Source organism: Neolamprologus brichardi, chromosome 10, assembly GCF_056152115.1.
Source record: "Neolamprologus brichardi isolate AB-2024 chromosome 10, ASM5615211v1, whole genome shotgun sequence".
NCBI classification, from domain to species: Eukaryota; Metazoa; Chordata; class Actinopteri; order Cichliformes; family Cichlidae; genus Neolamprologus; species Neolamprologus brichardi.
Genome location: NC_142113.1, coordinates 10,148,490 through 10,173,320, shown reverse-complemented (window position 1 = coordinate 10,173,320; position 24,831 = coordinate 10,148,490). Strand labels below are relative to the sequence as shown.

Below are 24,831 nucleotides of genomic sequence, written 5' to 3'. Positions count from 1 at the left end.
AAAGGAAAAGTAGCCATGAATCACTTGTGGTAGACTCCTTTGGTCTTTGTACAGTAAGTAATGTCTTTGAGAGAACAGTCATGGCAAAGACACATTTCCATATAGAAAAGATGATCAGGGAGGACGAAGCCAGGCACGTAGCAAGTACAAAGGGAAAAGCAGCCTTTGTATTTCCCTCAGAGGAGCCTTCCCCTTGGCTCTGATCCTTTCCTCTTCTTAAATCAGAGATAGCTGCTCTGTCCATCACAGTTCCCCAGAGATGCTCTACCTGTCACTCCACACTAACATGAGCTTTGAATCTCCTGCGTGTTCCTGGGAGCATGGAAGCAAAGACTCAAATAAACAAATCAGCTCTCTCACACATACACACACACACATGCACGCACACAGCTATCTGAGTTGTTGAAACCAGATTCTGTTCCAAAGTTAAAGGAGCAGGAAGCCATTAAATGCAAAATAAATTCAGGATATACAAAAGCATGAAAAGGAAAATCACTGCTGTCTGCCGCGTGCCACATGACCTAATACATTAGACTAAGACCATACATCAATACAGTAGCTAACATTAGCACACGATGCTGTTCCTTCCTGTACAGTATAATGTACACTTTTGTTTTTTTTCTGATGTGCTGCTCTGTGGTTAAGGTTTTGTATGAGCCAAATAAATCATCTCTCCAAAATCCCTACTAGCATTTTGGTAATGAGAACCAGAAAAGGTTTCAGTGACCACAAGAAAATTATCTTGCAACTTCACAGGGTTGCTTTTCCAAATTCCTGCAGAGCTTTAATTTGTATGTTAATGTTACAAAAAAGGCAACTAAGCATCAGAATTTCACACTGAAAGGCTTTTTGAACCCCACCAATTTTCATGTCAAAGTTTGTTCTTCACATAACTTCAACGTTCTAGCATCTCCAGTGTAATGACTTGCACTTTCCCATGAATATAATGATATAACAACAACAGAATAAATTATCATTAGTTGAAATGTGTGAAATCAAAAGAGCTGCTTTTACTGTTATGCGTTCATCTCTGTCATCTAAGTTGGAGCCATCTTTCCTCCAGGAGATTGTGGGCTCGGGGTGTCCACGGGGTGGCTGGCACTCCAGGACCGCGGGTTCACCCACTGCGACCATAACGTCAACAGGATTCTGCCTAAATTCGTCACGTAAGACTGGGGAAAAAAACAGACAAGCAGAACAGAAAACAGAGAGGACTTTAATCATGTTTGTGTGAAAGGATTTGTTTGTTGTTTTGTAGTTTGTGGTTGCTCGTTTTCTTTTTGTTTTGCTTTGTTTATTTGTCTCTTTTAATTCTATGTTGTTGTACTTTTTTAACATGTTCAAAATAAAGATTCAATCAATCATTCAATCAGACTTTAATGATGTTAAGAAGGTGAATACGTCCTCGTATCATTGGTGTCTTCAAGTGGGGCTGTGTTTAGTATGTCAAAAAGTCTATTTCAATGACTTTTGTGATGTGGCATTAACAGCTATTATTTTTAAGGTGCAAATTTTATAGTTTGGACTTTAGCTGCTTTTTTGCTCTTGGTAACAATATTAACACCTTTTTTTTGTTGGTAGAACTGGGCTGCGATCCCAAGTCTTTAACAGCTTTACCAGCGGGATATTTTGTACTTGACTTCCCATGTCAAAAACACAACCGTACAAGTTTCAGTTGATTGTTTACTAGCTCTGTCAATCCCACTTTCTGACACTGACACACAAACACCTACACAAAATGCATTTACAGAGCTACACTGTTAGTAATCTGATAATAATAAATAATATCTGATAATATTAGTATTAATATAGTATAGTATTAGTATTATCCACTCATCTAAATTGTATTCATTTATCAGCCTGTCAGGATCCCTCGTGGGACTACTCCTTCGCTCAAGCAGGGTCTGTTGAGACTAGCTGCTGAGAAAGTTTGTTCTTAATGGCTGACAGTAAGATGAGAAGATATAAAGCTCTGCAGTAAAGGTGGGATCCAGCAGCCTACACTAGCAGGAGGCGGAAAGCAACCACAGCAATTTATCATCTTTCCACAACGACTAGGTTGTGTGCAGAAAAAGATCTTTCAGCCACCAGCTGTATCAGAGACAAAGCAAACTCGCATCTACTCCAGCGTGAATTCTGGTGGTCAGAGAGAGCTTTTTCCTGTCTCCGCCATAGACATTATATTGTGGTGTTTGCAGCCGTTTTTGTTTTTATTAGATTCCTGCATCATATTGAATGGGCTATCATTTGCAAAATTACAGCAAGAATAAAAGTGAAATTAGGATATGTAGGAGAGAAACGAAAAAGAAAGTTCTTTTGATGAAAAACAACTTTAATTCCATATCGGTGAGCACAGTTTTGCCACAGATGAGGTGAACAACATGTGCTAATGTAGACGCCTGTGCATGGGTGACTGTTGTTAAGCATTCCCGGACTTAAATTACAGGAGGGGCTTAGAACCTGAAACAAGCCGAGGGAGCCGAGCCAACGCAGACCAAGCAGAGCAGCAAGACTCAGTAGAGCTGGGGTGAAAAGACAGGAAACAATGAGGAAAACGCATAATCACTCCCATATGGCAGCAACAACCCGTTCACCTCTGGTTTCGTATTTTTGTGCATAACACCAAGTGGGCCCGAGACGCCTGATAAGCACCGTGGATATGAGAGAACAAATTGGGATGACCTTCTAATTGGAAGTATTTTGGCCCACGCATATCTCTGAGACTCACTTCGCTGCGTTGCCCCCTCTGATCCTCTGAGGAGGGTTGCGACCGCCTGACTGAGTGCTGATGGGAAACAGCTGTCTGACAACCCCACCCCACCTCACCCCCGCTCCACAACTCCCCCCAATAACGCCGACACCACCATGTCGCATGATAAAAGGCACTCCCCGTGGGACGCGAAAAACATGGTTGGGGTTACCTCAGACAGGAAGAAAAGGAGACCGTCATAATTCTGCGCACACTGCGTGCGTGCATGTTGACTGATTGACTGATATTATCGCTTAATTCCAATGGTGGGTTGCACATCTGCTTTTACTATTGTGTGAGGTCCAAATGTTTTCACAGAAATCGAAAGCCTGGACTGCATCCATGAACCCCTTTGTTAAAGATTCAGTTTCAGTGATAGCATTGCAGTTAGCATAAGAAATAAGACAAGAAGAGATAAGGATTAAAATCAGAGGGAGCATACGAAGGTTAGGAAGGAATGTCTTTGTAAGTGTGCACCCATTTGTATGTGTGTGTGTGTGTGTGTGTGAACATGGAGAAACTGGTTAGTTTTTCCATGTTATGCTATTGTGCTGGGTAAGCACACAGATAATCTAAAAGCTGTGATTGTAAAACTGACTGTTTATGTTGAGTTTGGAAAAAGTATCTGCCTGTTACATAGTAATAGGAAATTATGCATGCCCAAGTAAAAACCATGAAAGCACACACCAGTGCATGTACTGTGATCTCCAAACCTAAACTATGCATACTAAGACTGTTTTCTTCTCTCCAGTTTCTCGACAGTCGTCAAATCCTCCTGTTTTCTTACATTACTGTCTTCTCTCATCATCTACTGGCTCCACACAATTAATATAATTTCTGCTTATCTAGAAGCATATCCTGACAACCTACTTTTTGGGAGTGATGTTGCTCAGAGATTTAAAGATTTAAGGCTAGACAACACTGTCTAGCCTTAAATCTTCCCAAGTCAGCAGCATTTGCATGACCAAGCTACATGGAGAATAATAATAATAATAAAAGAAAATCATACTGATTTTAAGAGGATTTGAAGAATTATGCAAGGAACAATCAGCACAAATTAAACCTTCTTTCTTACCATATATTTTTCTCAGCATGCTTTGATTGCAGAACCAGAACTATTATGATTTCTTTTGTGTCCTCCCGCCAACTTTAAAAACTTTTAGTGTAATCTGATTTTCCATTCTCTTTGTACATGCCTTGCATCTATTTTAAGGCTCTGCACTCCGTTTTAAAAACAAATCACACTTGTTTATTCCACAAGCTGCATAATGAACAGGAATTTCGTATGTTTTTGATGGTATGTAGCATCCATGTAGGTCTGATTCAGTGAAAACCACCTCACCAGCTTCTGAGGCCTACCCAACTTGCCTGTTTAGCTCAAGCTTTGCACCTCTCCTCGTCTTTTTTTCTGCCTCAATCTGATCCCTCCAGATGAGAATCGCATAGCCCACTTCAAAGCATCAGCCCTTGGCCTCACTAGTTGGGATCTGACAGCGTCTGACTTGTTGTTAGTCCTCTGGAGCCTGAACCACAGCTTGAAAGGCCTACTGTAGCAGGGCTCCAATAATCCTCTCTATAGAGTCCAACTAGACCAAAGAAATACAATCAAATCAGGACAGGCCTGAGATATGCCACAGACAGTAACCTTATCACACTATCATTGTATACGACAGCCATATACACCTTCTGTGGTGATGGTCTCAATTTTCTCCTCAATTTACTATTTGCTATCCTGTAGCAGTAAGAGTTATTGCATACTGCAGTAATAAAACATAACTTTTATGTCCCAAAGTCAATAGTAATATTACCTTAAGACACTGATGGTTTAAAATGGTTAAAATCAGATTTCACCTTGTGCTATATTGGAGAAAAAATGCATTCGAATGTCCTTTTTAGTATTTTAAAGAAAGCAAAGCAGAGCACTTTGGCATTTTTATCACCTGGTTGATATGTATTTTCACAAATCTTATATCTTGTTATAACACTTTACCCTCATAGTCTATTGCAATAACCTACTACTAGAAAGATATTTAGTTAAGTTCCTTACTCGTCAGAGGAGTTGACCTAATATCTAATGTTTTTTTTTTTTATATTAAGTTAACATTGTAATGCTTAACTGCTGTTTTGGTTAAGACTTAAATGGAGAAAAAAAATCATTGTATATCCTACAAAGCTATCTAGTAGCCATTTAGCTTAACAGTTTATCAGTACAAAAACTGAAACGGGAAAAAAAAGGAAGGAGTATGGTGGCCCTGAGAGGCCAAACGGACTGCAACTTAAGAAAACACCAGCAGTAAGAAAAACGCAGCAAAAGCACACAAAACACAACGGAAATATTAAAAATGACAACGGAAATAGGAAAAAATAAAACAGAAATAGAGATTGAAAATGTGACGTCATTCAGGGGTAAAACCGCAAAGGATTCTGGGAACTCGTGGCAAGAGGTACTAGCGCACGCAGGCTTTCAATTGAAATTACATTACACAGCGATAAAAAGAAACACAAAAAATGGCAAGCTGTTGTATTATTAACTGCAATAGCCGGTCGCATGACAGCCACGGGAAGCCAACGGGTAAAGAGATCGGTTGTTATCGGATTACGTCGTTGAAGAGAAAATGTTTGAGCCATGTTTCCAAGGTAACAAAGAGGCGACGGATGGCCTGGATTGCAGCCATTCAAAGACCAAATATAACGTCCCAGAACACTCCAGCTCACATGTTAGTCTGATCCAAGCATTTCCACAAAGGTCAGTCTTCTGTTGTAGTTAATACGTCATTTTTTATAACATAATTGGTGATATAGGTTACAAGCAAGTCTGGCACTGAACAGAAATTGTCGTGCTATGCTCCTTTGTTTATTGTGCATAAATAGTGAATTGTCCTGACAGAATATTGCGTTTCGCTTCTGTTATTGCCCTGGTATATTAACAAAAACATATACTTTTATTCACAGGATAAAACAGTTGTTTTGTATCACTAACTGCACAGTACGATTACAGCATAGAATATTATTGTCACTGCTACATTTCTGTAACACGCACCAGAAATTATTTCCACTACTAATTAATTACCGTTGAGCTTAAAGTTCCTATTAATAAATGGTTAACGAATGTGTATTTATGAAGACGATTTGTGAGACTGGTAAACTTATGATACGTACGATGGTCTTTCGTTCTACACGGTGCATTTCAAGGTCCTGTACCCATCCGTCGGTAAACTGTACCTGGGCTTGTTGCAGTGACCTGAAGTTACTAAACTTCACGAGTGTATGCACTCACTCCAAGAACCGTATAATTATAAATATGAGCGTGGTGAAAGTTGGGCAGCACGCTAACGTCTTTTGTCCACTCTGTGTGCTCGTACGGGTCTAAACCTTTCACTCCTTTGATTTTTTCCTCGTATCTTTTCTTTGACTTTTCATCAAGTCCGTCTTTGTACGGACCGGCATTGTTCTCCTTCGTTTTGTACATAACTTTTTTGGGGGACAAAGAAAAAGCAAGAAGGTATTGGAACTGGAGAATGAACGTTTTGCAGTGCTGCAAATGCTTGCATTTGATGCGGTACTTGGATTGTTTTGCCACGAGCATGCAATGCGCCAAAGTCACGTGGTCTGTCAATCTCTATAGGAAAAAAACAGATTTCCAAAAGCACAAGGGAAGTGTTTCTGGGGAGACAATAACCTGACGGACCAGTTGCAGGAACCAAAATATGCTAAGAATTGCGCTGGGAGACACTTAAAAGAAGTGGAGGATCTATCGGTTTTGTGAGGAAAGAAAAGATGAGAGGTAAGTGTGTTAGCCTAACTATTAGCCTAAAAATCCGTCATCAGTATTATATGAATCATGATAAAACACACCTACCATGTTTTGTTTTCCTGCAACTGGTCTGTCGGGTTATTGTCTCCCTAGAAACACTTCACTTGTGCTTTTGGAAATCTGTTTTTTCCAATAGACCCTGTGCACGAGAAAATGCTAACTTCCTGTTTTAAGACCGGGTGTAGGGTTGTACATTTCCGGTAGCCTTATCTTGCAGTCAGTCGCTACTGCGATGGACTCCAAAATCATGTCCAAAACACGAAAACGGTAAGATCGCGTTAAGTTCCAAAGAGCGGAGGGCGCGAACACTCACCATTGCTGTGTCATAAAAAAAATTAAATGATCAATTTTGACTTTTGAAGAGTGTAGATCAATTGGTTGTTTACATCACTCAACACAAGCAGAACTGCATTCCAAAGTACACACCTACACAGCATGTCAACAAACCGTGAAAAGAAGCCACACACACAAAAAAATGAATGATTACTGGTAAGGGTTTATATACATTAGTATTTACGAAGGGTATGTTGTGACTTACCTTCAAAATTACTGTGGTCCCTCGCTATAACACAGTTCACCTTTCACGGCTGCACTGTTTTGTGGATTTTTTTAGTGCAATTTTGCATGCTTTTTTTTTTTTTTACAGCACATTGTGTTCTGAGTCGTGATCGGCTGTAGACTATTATTGGATCTCCTCCGTGCCGTCTCTCCTGTTCAGTACAGAATCACTACGTCCATCGCTAGCAGCGTGACTCTGAAGAAGATAACCAACGCACAAAAAGTTGGACTTCTGATTCATTGATGTTCTGGACCTGAAAACAGGGTTTGATCTTTGGTTTCATTCTATAGTACTGGACTTATTTTTCTACAAAGGTTTGAACTTTAAGAGTGTTTAAACAAGAGAGAAAAGTGTGAAAATGTTCATGCCTGTCTGAGAAAAGTGTATAAGGTGTGTATTAAGGGCTTTTACAGCCTTAAAACATCGATAATAATTGTAAAAAATAAAGTTGGCTACTTTGTGGATTTCACCTATCGCTGGTTATTTTTAGAACATAACACCCGCGATAAACGAGGGACCACTGTATACAAATACTGAGAAATATAGAATTTGAATCATTTCTCTCTTTTGCTCAAGTCAATGAACATCATCTACAGATATATTCGGTAAATGCCCAAGACATCTTTAGAAATGTAAATCACCGCTTGATTCATCTATTTGGTTGACTTGTTCTGGAAAACCCGACCGTAAACAAGTCGCGAATATCACACCGGAAACGAAGCACTATAGAGGAGTTTCCCCACCGGAAGCAGCATATGCTAAGGCGCACAGAGTCTATTTCTGTTTTCGATTTCCCTATTTTTGTTCTCCTTTTTCCTATTTCCGTTGTCGTTTTTCCTATTTCCGTTGTGTTTTGTGTGCTTTTGCAGCGTTTTCCTTATTGCTGGTGTTTTCTTAAGTTGCAGTCCATTTGGCCTCTCAGGGCCACCGTAAAGGAGTCACTTGTAGGACAGTTCCGATAGTAAGATAGTAGCGACTGTCTTTTAACCTTCTACTGATTATTGGTTCATTTAGGTTCCCAAAATGCTAAACTGTTACTATAGATCAGCCTCAGCCTGTCTGTGATGTGTACGTACTGAAATGAAAAGGGCAAGAGGCAGATGCTTAGCAGTATTGTGGTTCTGTCTGTTTCCTGGCACTCATCACAGTGACCGCACAAAAAACATGATATTATAAGAGCAAGTAATATTAATCGAAAATAAGAACTGACATTGTGAAATTTTAATGCGCTCAGTGCTTAAAGCATTTCCTGTTGTTTCAGCTCAAAGACAAACCAGCCCTTATTGACTAAAATATCACAGAGCAGCAACTTGGAAACGGGCATGCAATAAATACCCAAAGCTAACCTTGAAAATACAGCTATCGTTCAGTCCCAGCAGATATGAAATCCTTGGCTTTTCTCACAATCTATCTCCTGACCTCTCGCTACCCCCACCCCCTGGTGTGTTTATCCACCATGAACCACCCTCCTCCACTAGCACCACCTCCTCTTCTTCTCCTTGCTCTTAAAAAACTAGTCTGGAGAGGCAGAAAGCTTTGAGAGAAACAGCTGCTTCACAGAAAAACCAATATGCGCAGCTCATGTCTAATAGTTGGTAATATAGACTGAAAAGAGAGAGAGAGCGAGAGAGTGAGACCAACAAACACATACTGTACTCTCACACGGGAGGTCCAGTGGGCCCTGTTCTCCTTTGCAAGCACCCACCAAAGCCAATAACATAATAAGAATTGCAACCAAGCAAATCCAATAAAAGGGTCTCACACATACAAATTAGAATACATACATGAGCTCAGTCTCATAACTATGCCACAGGAGATTTGTAAAATAAACACAAGCATCTAGGAGACAGTGCATAAGGCTCATAAACTAACAAAAATTCCTTGCTTGTCCTCCATGGGCTCCCCAATTTGAATTTCATTTTCCACAATGAAATCATTATTTAAAAAAACGGTCCCAGGGCAAACATTTTCTTGCACACAGGGCCATATATCTATCTTTGTTTGGCGAACCAATTAACTCAATATTGTAGCTCACTTCATATGATAAAGTTCCATGTTATAATATTTGCAGGGTCTTTTAATACTGAACTTTTGCTTTTCTGTTGCTGTCCTTACCTTTTAGATTCAGAGAACGACCCTTTAACGCCTCAATACATCGAAATCCTCTGTTAGGGAATGATAATGCTGGCAGTGTTGCTTATTTCTCTTCTTTAAAACACACATATGTATAAAAGAAAAGACAATAACTGAAAAAAGACACTGTATGTGCAAAATGGACAAGCATATCATCTGCTAAGCAGCACTACATCCTGGCAGGGGATGTGTACCACGGTGCCATGTGAATGTGCGTACAGGGATAGATGCACTGCTTCATCAGTTCTTGGAAGTTCTGACACTCTAATCCTGTTGATGTACGTGCAGAACATATCATTCGAGGAGCAGATATTAAAACCAGCTAAAAGGATTGCGTGACCTCTATTTTAATCTTCTTCACTCATCCCATCCCTCTCTAAGAGGTAAAGCATTGCAGTGAGAATAAGGAGAGGGGAGATATGAAAAGACAGACGAGCATGAAGAAGATTAGGAGAATTAGTGAAGTGGCAGAAGAGCTGGGTGAAACAGAGGCTGAACAGCTCTAATAGGGTTAGTAGAGTTGTCAATTACTGTCTTGGATATATTTGGTTGAGAAAAAAAAACACGTTCAGGAGAGGAGACACACCAATACATACAAATAACACATACCAACTGTGTGGGTATATATATCATACTTGGCTTGTCAAAACAAACATAATACAGGTTCATCCATCCATTTTTTGATAGTCTCTCTCTTTAAAAAAAGAAAAAATACACCAATGCGGTGGCCTTGCCTTCTTGCCTTCTAGTTTTGCTCTGATGCAGTTTATTTCTCTACCTCTGTTAGTTTGTACTGTCAGCCTGTTTCCATTTTCAGATGTCACATGATGTATAATCTGGGTATCTCTTTTCTACAAAGTCAGGAAATGATTGTTTCTAGATGAATATCTTTTTCCTCAACACCTAGAAATAATACAAGGCACCATACATTATCATAGACGTTTGCCAAATATGGCACTGCTGATGCTGTTGCAGTAGTAAAGTATGGCTGCATCTTGCTGGGACTTTCTTGTTGGATTTGCAGTGTGCTATTAAGTGTGCTTTGTTGGCATCAAAATAGAAAACGTAGACCATTCAAAGAGCTTTTATGGAGTCAGAATGTGACTGCTGTTGGTTTGTTGCAAACTAGCTCTGGCTGTAAGGCATTAAATAGGTCCACAGGTTCCTCCAGTTCTTACAATGACTGATTTCTGCAATAGGTTGTCTCGTGGTAAATATCTTTGTTAAAATGCCACCTGTATAGGTATACAGATCTATCAGGTTTTGTCAGAACACTAGGGGGTGTGTTGAGTCTTCAAGTTAAATTCCTATGTGGACTGACTTTGATCAGCTTATGACTCACATGCACATGAAGATTAGCTGGGAAATTATCATTTTCTGATGTCATGACTGGACTGGACTTTTTCTCATACCATCAGCAATAGGTCAAAGTTAAATGTGGAAACGACACCTTTATGCATGTTGTATAGTGATCAGTCATTCACTTTATTGTGGTTTTAATTTCTTGAATAAAAATAATCTGACAGTTATCATTTGGCAATTGTTTCGGACTAAATAAAAAAGAGTCAAAGAAGAAGTGCTGATTCTGACGAGATCAGGTGGGCGGTTCTCACTGATTTTTCATGTAATTTCCCATATGACCAGAAATATTTTCTTATTTCAAATTTTAATTAAGCAGCTAACTTAAAAATGAAGTACAAGCCATAAATTTTATATCTGATAGAACCCCCTTTTTTGGCCCATTTTTCTTTACACTTTCAGTTCTCTTTCAGTTAAAGTTCAGGGGCATTCATCCTTAAATTCCCACCACAACATTTCATTTACTTTGACATCTCGACAAAAAATGGGTCACAGCAACAACTTTTACATTTCTTTTCGTTGTATTTTTTCAGCCATTCGGTTTTTGATATGATAGTGTGCTTGGGATCATTCTGCAACATCATTCTTTTGTATGACTTCTGTGTCCATGCTTTAGCTGTTAGACAGATGGCTTCACATTGGAGAATACAGCTGCGCTTGGGATATCACTTGTGTTGTATGACACAATTTGTGCCAGCCTTTAGCTGTCAGACCAATGGTCCCACATCTGACTTTGAGTTCATTGTCAGCTCAATGACTGCAAGTTGCTCGGGTCCTGTGGCTACAAAACAAGCCCAAATCATCACCCATCCACCACTGTGCTTGACAGTTATATTTGACAGTTATACTTGACAGTATGAGGTGTCATGCTCATGTGCTGTGCAAAGGAAAGTCTTGTGCTGCTGTGTCCTTTTTAGAGAGAAGAAGCCTTCTTTTGGCAGTCCTTCCAAGTAAGACATACTTGTTGAGTCATTTTGTAATTGTGCTGTCGTGAACTTTAGGATTTAGCATGCTAACTGTGGGCTGTAGATGAGATTGCATGGTTACACTATGGTCTGACTTGAATTTGCTGGGACATCCACTCTGGTGAAGGTTGTGCGTTAACACACACCTTAATGTGCGTTGCATTACAACTATTGTTTCTGCTCTAATGGTATAATGATTTAATTTGCAGTAGTGATAATCAGGCCTGCCGATTATATACCTATCTCTGATGTCATACTGTATATACACTTCATAAATTGTTACAATAGCGTCATTATAAGGTATAAAAGTTGTGTTGCAGCACTGCAAAACAAATAGCAAGTGTGCAAGTGACATGAGAAATAACTACCTTTAGATTTAAAATGATGCAGGAATGTGAAAACCCATGGTTTTACAACACGGTGTCCTGTCGTCAAAAGGGATTGCCTCACACCTTTCTTTTTAAATTAAAATTATTTGTATTATACTGCTTCATCTTGCAGGCACTGAATACACACAATTATTAAACAAGCTAATTATTTTCAAGTATTTTTTTTAATTAATTTTCGCCAAGGTGTGCCATTTAATTAAATCAAGATTGTATTGGACAAAATAAATGAACAGAGAATAAATCAGACCCCGTTTGGTCAATTTAATAAGTGCAAATGCATTCAGGGAACGTTTTCCTTCCTTAGGGCACATAATAATTGTGAAAATGCAGCGTTCAATGAAACATGTTAGAGAAATATAATCTACTAAAGGTATGAGGTTGCCATTATTTTCCTGCAGTCTTTTATTTGCAAGGATGAAGCACTACTTCAGGTTTCTAGTGATGCAAGCCTTGCATTAATTAATCTTTTAGAAGTCTAAACAAAATGTGTGTGGGTTGTGTCTGTGCTTTTCACCCGTTACTTTGGAAATAGCACCCACTTTGCACACCAAGCCCTTTTAGACCAAATGGAATAAATCCATATAGCCACTCGCTAACGCAATAAAATATAAAACTGAATAATACGGCTAAAACAGGAGTCTGGTTAGATGGGTGGAAAACTCAGGAACTGTTTAACGCAACGCATAATGATCTATATGCTGAGATCTCACCTAAAAACACCTGCTTATTAGAACTGCATCTCATGCCAGAAGATGGCTTTCAGTACGGTCCCGAGTCAGCTTTCCTTTGTTACTCCTGAAGCCTATTCCATGTGTGATGTAATTTACTGAGATTTGTATTGAGGCTGTCAGGATATACACTCGTTAGTGATGTAAAGCATCAAAAACCTCACAAAAGGAAAAAACATAACTATTAATTGTGACAGCAATAGCAAACACCTGAATCCTTTAGAAAGCAGGAAATGCATGTCAGTGAGAATGGGAATGGTACAAAACCCAATCAAGTCCTCTTCTTCTGAATAATGGAGAGAACTGGAGGCAGTAGAAGAGTGGCCCTCTCTCTCTGGGGCAAGAGTCCCTCACATGAAAGCAGAAAAGCCACACGCGCACACACACACCACACTTTAACCCTCTCATTAGTGTAATCCTGCATGAGAACAGTAAATTGTCATGAATAAATCCACTTAGAAGTCAGCGAATGAAAGACTTTCACTTTGAGTTGGTTGCATTACCATTTCAATAAGCGTGCCACGCTGCAAAACGTTGGCAGTGTTTGACAGAGTAATTGGGAACATTAACGAGTAGATAAAATGTGGTAAGCGGAGGGAGGCGTCCGTGTAAGTACGTGTGCGAGTATGTCAATTAATTTTTTTTCGCAGACACAAAAACACATTTGCAGATTTTCCACTAATAGGTCCAATGAGTCCCCCTGAAGGAGAGAGATTGGTGTGAAAGACTTTACCGGCTTTGTTTGGCAAAACAAAAGAATTGGATAGTAGACAGTAGTCAGACCTTGAGACAAATGTATTCCAGCATTTTGGCCCATAGAAACCTTTGTTTGAGCAGCATGACCTTAGAATAGTGTTTGGAAAATCTCCTTGGGCTAGCTTGATTTCTAAATAAGCACCCTTCATGAACTGTACACAAAGAGAAGAGAGGGGCAAAGTTTAGGGTATGTGCAATTACACCCTGCAGACAGAGCATAAATCTAACCCTGAGTGGGCAACTCAATGTTTAAATGAGTATCTACCCTAATTTCTACCTGGCCTTTGTTTGTGAAAGAAGACAAAGTGGGTAGCGATAGAAATAATAAAGTGCAAAACCCAGGAGAGATGCTCCAAGGGAAGAGTGCACCTAGGTCACAAAGTGAGGAGGAGGAGGATCAGGAAGAGCTGGTAGTGGGGAGGGCAATGCATTGTAACAAAGAGAAAAGTGAGCCAGACAAAGACACAGAAGCAGGAGAGCGGAGATATAGACACAAAGAAACAAAGAGGTATAGTCATTGTAGCACTGGATAAGACAACTTTGTAGTCACTGTTTGCTTTATGGCGAGGCAGGTGCCAAAAGATGCAGGAGTTATGTGTTAAAACACACACGCACTCTCACACACGTGCACACACACACAAATCACACGCAATATACACATTCATAGTTACAGCTATGTTCTGCATCTTAATGTACCCAGAGGTGCCCTAGTCTCTCCCTCATCATCAATCTGAAAGACAACTTAAGGCCCAGGAGAGAAAGAGGCTGTGGGCAAATATGTAATGCACTGTGGTGTGCATTACATAAGAAAAGAGAAGGAAAAAAAAAGCATAATATAAATCAGAGGAAAAGTACGAGACGGAACAACGGATGGTGTTCACGCAAATATTTTGAGACTACAGCATTATATTCCAGAGGATATTACAGTGACTGACAGATATACATTATGCACCGAGCACCACAACACACCAGAGCCCATGCTTTCATTCAAACGGGAGAAACTGCGGTTTGAGAACATGCAAAGATGCTGACACTGCATGAAGTGATAGCAGAATTACACGAACCCAAGACACGAAAGGTTTGACACCGCACCATCGATAATTTCCGCGTAACTGAAGGATGTGTGAAAAGATGCAGCACAAAGTGGGGGAAAAATGAATGATTGGCTGATTTACATCCATTTAGTGCTTCGTATCAGGTGTCAGATATTGATAATAGGATGTTCTGGCAAGCATCGGTGCTTCAGTCATGCTCTGCAAGCATTTCTCTCTTTTTTTCTCTCTTTAAAAAAATTATTCTTCTGGAAAAAGGGCTTTCTACCAAAAAAATAGCACTGGATAAACATAAATATCTAAACACCTTATTACCATGAACTGCCAGAGGTCATCGGAAATAAAATAAATGATCATTTAAAACCTAATAAGTGATGCACAAATAAAATCCATGTCCTGTTAATGGTTTAGGGGAAAAAACTGCCTAGGAGCAGTAGTCTTTGGCACTTAGAAGCCCTTCAAGTCATGACGAAGCTAAAACCAGTAATTTAGAGTAGGAATGGGAACAGAAATCGGGTATTACGACAAGCTTGTTTGGTTTGGACCGAGCTGCGCCAGGGAGGAATGAATGGGAAGAGAAATGAATGAGGGGTGAAAGATGAAACTTTAATGATCCCTCTTGGGAAATTGGGTCATTGCAGCAGCAAGGGGAAGGGTACAGATAAGAACAGAGCAAACGCAGGTTTCCAGATAATACAAGTAATTAACGTGAGATAAACACACAAAGGATAACTAAACACATGAAAGCGATAATTACGCACACATTTATATGTTAAGCACATGTGTCAAAATGCCAGAAAGGTAGACTCGAAGAGTAAAGACACATATGTAAACATCCATGGTCAAGATGTTTAAGTGATCCAAAATTGCAAATGGAGCACAGGAGGGAAGACAACCAGGAGGATTTGTGCCGAAGCAACTCCCAGCCCCGTAATTGGTAGGAAACAAGAGGACTCTGAATAAACACTTGTCATGAGACACAGCCTGGCTCATTTTTTTTCTCTGCCCGCTCCTATCCTCTTCTCCTGACTCGTTTAACTGAAGCTAACTCAAAGCCATGCTCCCCTCATAGCTCGTCCTCCTCCTCGCAGTTCCCCTTCACTCATCGCTAGTCGCAGCTGTCTAGCCTCCATTCTGCCTTGTGTATCTGTCTGTTGCTGGGACAACAAGCCAAACACCACCTCAAGATTTCCAAATATCCCGACAAACTGCTCTCTGCACCAACTACTCTCAATCTGTAGTCTCCCCCCGCCCTGCCTTCACCGTGGCCTGCAGTCCTCCCCTTAATTCTGCTTTCTGGTCTTCTTCCTAATTATCTCTCGTGGAGGACAACATAGCCCTACCATCCCCCGCACCGCTTCAACCCCGCTACTGAGAGACCCTGATGAATAATTTCACGTTTTTCTAGCCTTCTCCTTTCCCTCAACCTCAAATTGATTATTGTACAGAAAGCACAGCTAAAAGAGCAGCCCAATGGGTAATTTGTCTTTCTGACGATTGGAGTCCATGGATAGGTGTGGGGGAGGGAAAAGGGAGAAGGCTCCAAAACGATATGGAAAGGGATGAGAAAAACGTGATTATACGAAGAAATTTTTTTTAATATTGGAACGCTTCGCAGAGCTCGTCTCTGATCGCTCATTCCGTTTGATGTCGTGGTCAGAGGAGTAATTGGGATGAGTGGACATTTGCATGTGGGAATGTTCGTACGAAAGTGAACAAAGTGAGCAGAAGAACATCCTTGAGGACTGTCCGTAATTACATTAAGCGCTTTGGAAAATGCTGTGAATACAGCGCCTGTCATTCGCTCCCCATCACAAACACTGCTTACAGCCCCGTGGCTACAGACACTCATCCATCGATGTTTGATTCCACTTAAATATGGCTGACTGATGTGCTGTCGGAAGACGCTAACCTCCAGGTATTCCAAGCCTCCAATACTGTGAAACTCCCACCCGGTGGTGTGCAAGGCTCTGGCGATGACAGGGGAGGAGGGTATAATTTGGGCACCACAGGAAAGATCACTAAGTGTGCATGTAGATATTCTGCCTTTTCATTAGGGTGAGGTATCCCATGAATAAACGCGGCTGAAATAAATGCCTGCATTTATTCTGCTTTAACATTAGATGACTCATCTAACTGCGTGTGTGCAAATAAGCAGGCCAAAACAGGGTCAGTGGTGTGAGTCATTAGCAATTTCGGTTAAGGCAAGTTCACACCTGGATATTTCTTGATGGCGCTTTGCTGTAATGTGATGTCGAAAGTTGCAAACATTCTTCATTTGCGATTTTTCTTATGCAGGTCCTGCCATGTGCCTGTGATTCCCCATCATCGCAAAGATAAGCTGAATCAGCCACCCACCAGCTCTCCTTCTCTCATCTCTATGTCTTACCCTTGCATACACCCTCATCACTTTTCATTCCCCCCCTTGTGTTTTCCTGTCTTCTAACTTCAATCTCTACTTACTCTCATCTCCTTTTGTTTCCTCTAAGCCATCTCACAATCTCCCAGGGCTTTGTTCCTCCCTATCTTCTTTTCTTTTCCTCTACTTCAAACCTGCTGTAAAGTCTTTCGGCAAGGCTAGATTTTCCTCCCTGTTATTTTTTTTTTTTTTTAGGCCTGAGCTTTCCTCATTTTCTCTTCCAGCTCTGTTGTGCATTCTCCACCCCCCACCTCCTACCCCCAACCCTGCAAACCCTCCTAATGGATCCAGTGTCTGCAGAATACCAGAGTAAACCGCACAACTGCACTGTGGCTTCATGTTTGTCTCTGCTTCAGTGTCTCTCTACGCCATCTATGAAAAAGGGGGGTACAAAAAAATGAATTGAAAACTGCTGAACACAAAAGCAAAAAGAATGCTTCACAGTGCAAATAAAAACCTTAAAATTAATATTTTAACTCGAAGGGGTTTTTCTTTGCTTATTCTTTTATTTGTTAATCTTTAACTAATAAGGGGTCATGCAGCCTTTTTTTCTTTTTTTTTAAATAAAACTGCTTAGGTTTAACTTTCCTCTGTTCATGCAGTCGTGGAAGCTACCATTAAACATGATACTTACCCAGTTATTCCATGTTCCCAAGAAACTGCTGTTGCTTCTGATAAACTCAGCAAATATTGTGCATGAGAAGCTTTTTTCCCCCCAATTTTGTGCCATAACTTATATCCCCGAGGAAATAACAGGAGGATTCCGCTTAGTAAACAATCCCGTCTCCTAGAAATTATGTTTTCACAGTACTAATTTGCCGCAAATATGTTTTGTTAGAAACGTTAAGGGCATTAGTAATACCGTTTTGATTGACAAAGTAATATGTTTGCAAATTGTTGTCACTGAAGAGTCAGAGTATTCAGACTCAATTAAAGTTTATTTTTATGCTTCACTCTGAGGTTACAGATAGATTGTGGTCTGGGAGAAATACTGAAGAAAAAAAAGTTAATTGAAGCAAATCATCCAGTGGAGTTGGAGACTCAAGTAGCTGCAATACTTTCACACATAAAGGATCCACTTTCTCCATCTAGTTATTTTAAGAAGCTGAAATGCCAATCAAAAAATGACTCTCTGCGCTGAATTTGAAAAAAAAAAAAAGTGTGTACAAATAATTCCCACCTCAAAAATATAGAAACTATGGATCTTGATCCTGCTGGTTTTCTGTTCCATGTAGCTCTTTATTACAGCGACAAATTTAGCCAGAGATAACTCTTCTAAAAATGTACAAGCACAAACAGCAGGAGTTCAAACAATCCTTGTAGCTGTCTGCCTCGGAGTAGTGAACCAATAGGAGCGCAGGCAGGAGGCTGCAACAAGCTTACAGGTGCCGGCGTGATAGACAACGCGATAACAGACCGACAAGGACAAACTGTCACATCTCTGCTGGGCTCGGCACTCCACAGGTAGACGGCATCCCGAGCAGCCCGAGACAGTGACAAATGGACACAATTTCCCTTTATTTATCTATGTGTTGTGTGAACTGCAGAACACATGCTGGCCTGCCCCCCCATAAATCTTTATCCGGTTAACACAATGCCAATAAACCAACACATTAGCCCTCCCAAGCAGGCTAATCAAGCATATCGCACAATGTGTAGAGTACACGAACACATTCCTGATTAAAAAAAGAAAAGAAGGAAAGCGAGAAACACATCAAAAAGACATTATAGAATCCCTTCAGAGAAGTGCCATTACTCACAGCATCTGCACACAACAGCGAAGCATTTCCTGCTAAAAAAGAAAAGAGAGAGAGAGAAAGCAAAATAGAAAGGATGCACTCAGAAAATAAATCTGGGGGCAAAAATATGTCACTTATAACCCCGGTAATAAGTTTCTACTGTGGAGATGGAAGAAGGCTGGAAAAAGCTTTAGGGAGTCAGGGAGGTCAGGGAAGCTAGAAGGCAACATTTATACTGGTTAGATTTGATAAGGCCTGGAAATTGCTGAGTGAGGCATCCACTTCCAGAGACAAGCCAGTCTGTCTCGGTGACTCTGACCGGCTTGGCTCAGCCGAGAGGTGCCTCGTGTGACATGATGTCCCCCTCTGCTATTAACCCTGCTGACACAAGCTTTCCGCTTACACAAATACCTACATCATCAGCTGACAATCTGACTGTTCAATCTACAAACACTGGACTAGAATTAATGTTTCCGCCTCTATAGACGAGCTTGCTCTGTACGCAAACAAAATCATTTTGCAGCCCAAAAACGACACCCTGGTCTCCTTCAGTGACATCAACGCACACGCTCACTAAAACTCTCCCTGCTGGTTTTGTCATATTACCTGACAGAACACCAGCAGATTTTTTTTTTTTTTTTTTTTTTTGCTCAGTGCCAAGCAGTCACTGGTGTGAATGGCTGAGCCTCTGGATTTAATTAGTGCTGCGCCCATATGGATTAGCAAACAGACAGGCGCACACACAAGCTGAAAGTATGTCACATTCCCACCTGATCAGCTCTTAACATTGCCCTTGGTGGCATGCAAACACAGATGCACACATGAATACACACACCAGGGGGAACGAAAGAGGGCGGGGCGGGCTGAGCTTTAGAATCTGGCGAATTCTTTGCTGTAAATTTAATTGGTTTTAGCAGCAGTGCAAAGAAAACGTTAAGGTTGGCTTGCTGCACCATGTGCACAGAGACAGCTGCTCTGATGGGTAGGAGGTAGGAGGGAGCAAAGTGAACATACTGCTAAATAGATTATTTTAAAAACCAGCCAGGTTGATAAACAACATACTGTCAGCCTGGAAACGCAGGGATGCAGATGGATGGAAGGACACGCAAACACACACTACCATACTCTGCAAATATTCACTTTGCCTCTAATCCCATTGAAGCCTACGCAAAGGACAGATTTCTGTCTGGTGTTGTTAATATCCTGGGGTAGTTAGAGTTGTTGGTCATTTGTGAATCATTCTCGATGTTTAGCCAAGACTCTTTTACTGGTATGTTACCAACCATTTCTTTCCTTATCCCACTCGCCATACAGGACAATTATAGAAAAGTAAGCAAAAGTGGCATGAGACTGAAATGATGTATACACAAGTTGTGATATCACAGATGTTTTTTCAGGTTATTCAATAATGATTATTTTACATGGTATATTTGGTGTCTTCTGCACTTCTATGGCAGCTGTAAAACTTATGTCTCAAAAGCAGAAGATCACAAAATAAGATCTTTGGATGATATTCAAACATGACTACAACCCGTTTTTTATAATGTGGTAATCATTTTGATTACACAGTGAATTGTAGAAGGGCAAATGGCATCTATTCCATTCCCACTCAAACCCTCAAGTGCTTTCTCTGCTTTGTTTGTTTTGTAACTTGGGTAAGTGGGTATGATCTCACTAGTAAAATGAGTTTTTTGGGATGCTGAAAGCAGAGTTTAGTCAATGCGGTCACTAAGGACAAAAGGCTCTGAGGCAGGGGATTGATTTTGCTCTGGTTCTGCAAAGTCATAAACAAGAACCATACAAAGAAGCAGAAAAGAGGTAGGCATTTATGCTGATAACTAAAGTAACGCCTAAGACCACCAGATCAGTTATTCCTGATCTTTTTCTTGCAAAACAACCGGAGATGAGAAAAAGCCTGCTTCTTTTTTCTTTGTTTGGCGTTTCAATCTTAATATTTGGCTATGCTAACAAAGCTGTTAAAGAATGCTTGATAATTATTGTTCCAACCAATAAGGTTCAACCAATAGTTAGGCTTCTTGAAATATTTTCTCTTTTACTCTGATATAGCATTTGTGACTCTTTCAAGCTGTTTATAGCTCTTATTCAATAATCTAAAGGTTAACTGTACAAATCAGACTAACATTTAATAGTTTTACTCAGTACACAACACTATGCGGCCTCCTTGCCAGGGAATATAGAATGTCTGCTTTGAATGAAAATGATGATTTTGTCTTGATTGCATATTCAAACAAACACCATAAAGCTCTGCTCCAGTACACTTCACCATTTGATCTGAGTGGAATATACTTGTACTATTGCACCAAACAGCTTATAGGCAATGGCCATTAGTCTAGTAAACCATTAACAGTGTTTCAGTGTACCTTACTAGAACTACTCAATGAAGAAAACAGATTTCAGGGTTTACTTGTAAAATTGTACACCACCATGCAAATTTCTTGAGCGACACCTAATTTCTTTAAATGTTGGTTGAAAAATGGGAACCTAATGTCACAATTGATTAGCACAAACATACATGGAAAGACTAAAGCAGAGCTTGAAAATCAATATAAGCACATTTACTCTTCCGCGAAGCCTGAACTATATTATCCAAGCTTTCTTAGCTTGAAGAAGTCTTGAGGAATAGTTCTCCAGGCTTCCTGAAGGACATTCAAAGTTCTTCTTTGGATGTTCACTGCCTTTTGTTTGATTCCATGTCAAGATAACACTGCTTCAATACAGGCCCCATTGTGTGTTTTCTATCAAGGTATACTTCTACTGAATTGGCAGCTTGTTTGGCATCCGTGTTTTTCTGGTGGATAAAAAGGTGGATATTACAGTAGCATTCATAATTTCATCAATTTCAACAAGATCCCCAACATCACTTGCACAAACAAAGCCCCAAACCATCTTCCAGTGAGGGCTGTAGACACTCACTATTGCACCTCTCTTGACCTACTTGGTACATGTTGATTGACGATTGGAATCAGAACTTTTAAACACGAATTCGTCACTTCATAAGACCTGTTGCCACTGATTTTCAGAACAGTTCTTGTGTAATTTGGCATACCTCAGCCTTTCCTGCTCTTTCATGTCTTCATAAATGGCTTCTTGACAGCCACCCTTCCATTCGGAACATTTCTGATGAGGCCTCGGATACTGTTGATAGTTTTTGTAAGACTTACCACTTCTTTTGGCCTCCACTTATCCAATTTCCTCACCCTGCACACTATCCTACTGAAAATTTGTGAAAAAGCAGTAGATATGCAAAGAAAAACTTCAGAGAGCCTTAGGAACTATTGCTCAAGACCACATTAAAAAAATCCAAGAAAGTCTGGCTCTGTAGAAGACAAAAAATGGGAGAAATGAGGAGTTGCTTCACTTTTGCACTGTATTGTAGTTTTCTCCAGTCCACTTTTTTTTTAAACAATTATTACATAAACAAAGGAAGTAAGGGGTACAGGAGATGACAGGATTGCTTAGACAAGTTAAGCTGTAATGCTTTCCTTGACACTCTATTTATTACCTTAAGCCTAGAATTCAAATCGTGCACGTCTCCAAAAACAATAACCTGAATGGACAGTATCATTTCCTCATTTCTGCACATCAGTGCCCACAATGTATGAGCCTAATCGAGTCATCAATGATATGTTACAGACTGAGAAAAAAGCTGTAATACTGTAATGAGGTTTGGTTATCCTTTACCCTTAAGGCTACTCAAACCGAAATGTGGTATTTAGTTTTAGCTGTGCAAATAATGAATAATACATAGCAATATATGCTACGTAATGTGATGGCGGTTAGAGCATTTTATGCAGCTAAGCTGTGTATGAATAATAGCATAATCTGCTGCAATTATGGACAGATAGCTTATAATTAGTTCATTGTAATCCCTCCAGCTGTCTGGCTCTAAGCAGACTCAGCACTGTCTGGATCCAAATAGGAATAAATGTGAAAGAGAGCAGTTAGGGGTAGGGATAACCTTATTCTGGGAAGACACTTTTTGCATTGTGGGCTAAAATTAAATAATGTCCTTCACAGTCTGTTGAGAGTCTTTTATGTCTCTATAGGCAGCAGAGAGAAAAAAGCGACACAAAGAGGAGAGAATTAGCATTGAGACGAGGTCAGAGTAAAATATCATTCATGCTCCAGTCCCCCACTCCCACACACAATAAAGCACCCCATTCCACGCCATACAAAGGCTTTTATTTTTTTAAATCTAGCCTTGGTTGATTTCCATTCTCTTAATTTCAATTCACTGTCTCATTTGGCAGCATGTGTCCAAATTAATTGGTTTGTTGTTGGACACGCTGTTTTCTTCCGCTCTGCTTGACATAAATATGCAATTGCTTGGGGGTTCGAATAAAAAGTGGGAGGTCAACATACCTTTACGGTAGTCTTACAGTAATTTACAAGGCAAAGAACAGTGAGCCTTACTGGGACTGAAACCCTTGATTAGACCCAGTAGGTGTCTGTGGTGAAGGTAGCCCATGTTTAATAGCTTTCATTGAAGCGTACTGACTAACATGCATGGGCTGTTAAAGTCCTGGTGTTTTTGAGCTTGTCACTCTGTTCAGAAACCAAATGGGAGCGACAAGGAGTACTATTGAACAGCAGACTGTGTATACTGTAAACAATGTACACCACATGTCCTGCTGTGTGTTCATGAGTGCATACAGCATCTTCCACTTTACCTTCCCAAAAGCAATTCAGTACCAGAGTTACCAAGTGGCACTGTTGCCTTTAACTACATAAAGGTCTTCACACACAGGAATGAAACACAGATACCTATCACAGTTATACATTCCCAATAAAGGAAATGAATTGCAAAGAAAATGTTCAACCAAGCACATGCCTCTGACTTCAATAACCAACCTTGCCTACATTTGGTCTTTACAACGAACTGTTCTCAAACAACTACAGGGGATAACTGGCTGTGAGATTTCTGCTACAGCCCAGTGCAGTGGAGGAAAATACTGTATAATTCTTAGTTAGGCTCACAGCGCTGAAAATACTAGATAATGAAACCTCAAGAGCAACATATCCTTCTAGAACATTACTCATTGCATTGGAACTATATTCTGTATTATCCAAAAAATCATTAACCACAGTTTTGGTCTGCTTCTTCTAAAACTCTGTCCTGAAACTGTCCTGTTAAGGACACTAATTCATGAACATTATAAATATACTTTTTCTTTTGTGTTGGTACTCTACAAACAGATTTCTTTTTTACATCATTTGGACAGATGAAAACATTTCAGAGATGAACATCTTAAAACAGTGAGGCGTACATCTTTAACCTAATGTCTTGGTAGCAATAGGGAAAGTGGAAAAGCCGGGCATCCCTGTTCCCTGCAGTTTTCTCAAGCTCATCGCTGGGTATTCCCAAGCACTCCCATTCCAACTTGGAGATATAAACTCTCTACCAGATTCTCAGCCAATTTTGAGGTTTCATCCCAGCTGACCATGCCCAGTTTAGACCTTCAATAGGAGGCACCTAGAGGCAATCTAATCAGATGGCCAGAGTACCTTAACTCCCTTCTAATTTGGAGCAGTGTCTGTACTTCTGTAACACCCTCGTATCACAGAGAGTGAAGCTCCCTGTTAAATCCAGAACTAAATTCAAAATCCTGCTCCTCATAAACAAGGTCTTGAATAATCAGTCCCAATCTTATCTTAATGACATATAGTACTTCGCTCTCGCACTGCAGGTTTACTTGTTGTTCCTAGAGTATTTAAAAGTAAAATGGGAGGGAGGGCCTTTAGTTTTCAGGCCCCTCTTCTACGGAACCAGCTTCCAGTTTGGATTCGAGAGACAGACACTATCTCTACTTTAAGATTAGGCGGAAAACTTTGCTTTTGCTAAAGCATATAGTTAGGGCTGGACCAGGTGATTAAGCTGTTGGGGTATTCCCGTGATGCATTGAGTATTTCTTCTTCAATCACCTTTCTGACTCACTATGTGTGTCTGCATTAAATCATACTTGTTATTAACCTCTGTCTCTCTTCCACAGCATCTTTTATCCTGTCTTCTTTCTCTCACTCCAACCGGTCACAGCAGATTGCCGCCCCTCCCTGAGCCTGGTTCTGCTGGAGGTTTCTTCCTGTTAAAAGAGTTTTCCCCTCACTGTCGCCAAAGGCGCTGTATAAATAATATTTGATTGAACTGAAT

At 40.2% G+C, this 24,831-nt stretch overlaps 1 protein-coding gene across 4 annotated transcripts in view; it reads right to left on the bottom strand.

Annotated features, from left to right (window-relative positions):
* The window catches only part of LOC102791155 (roundabout homolog 1-like), an 83,275-nt gene that overhangs the window by 24,357 nt on the left and 34,087 nt on the right, over positions 1-24,831 (bottom strand). For 3 of the 4 annotated variants that reach the window (XM_035911464.2, XM_087847165.1, XM_006799491.3), the window contains exon 3: positions 1,015-1,172. In XM_035911464.2, the coding sequence (XP_035767357.2) occupies positions 1,015-1,172 (158 nt within the window). Of the gene's footprint in view, positions 1-1,014; positions 1,173-7,101; positions 7,173-24,831 lie in introns of those variants that run through there. The other variant, XM_087847166.1, reaches the window with a different exon arrangement.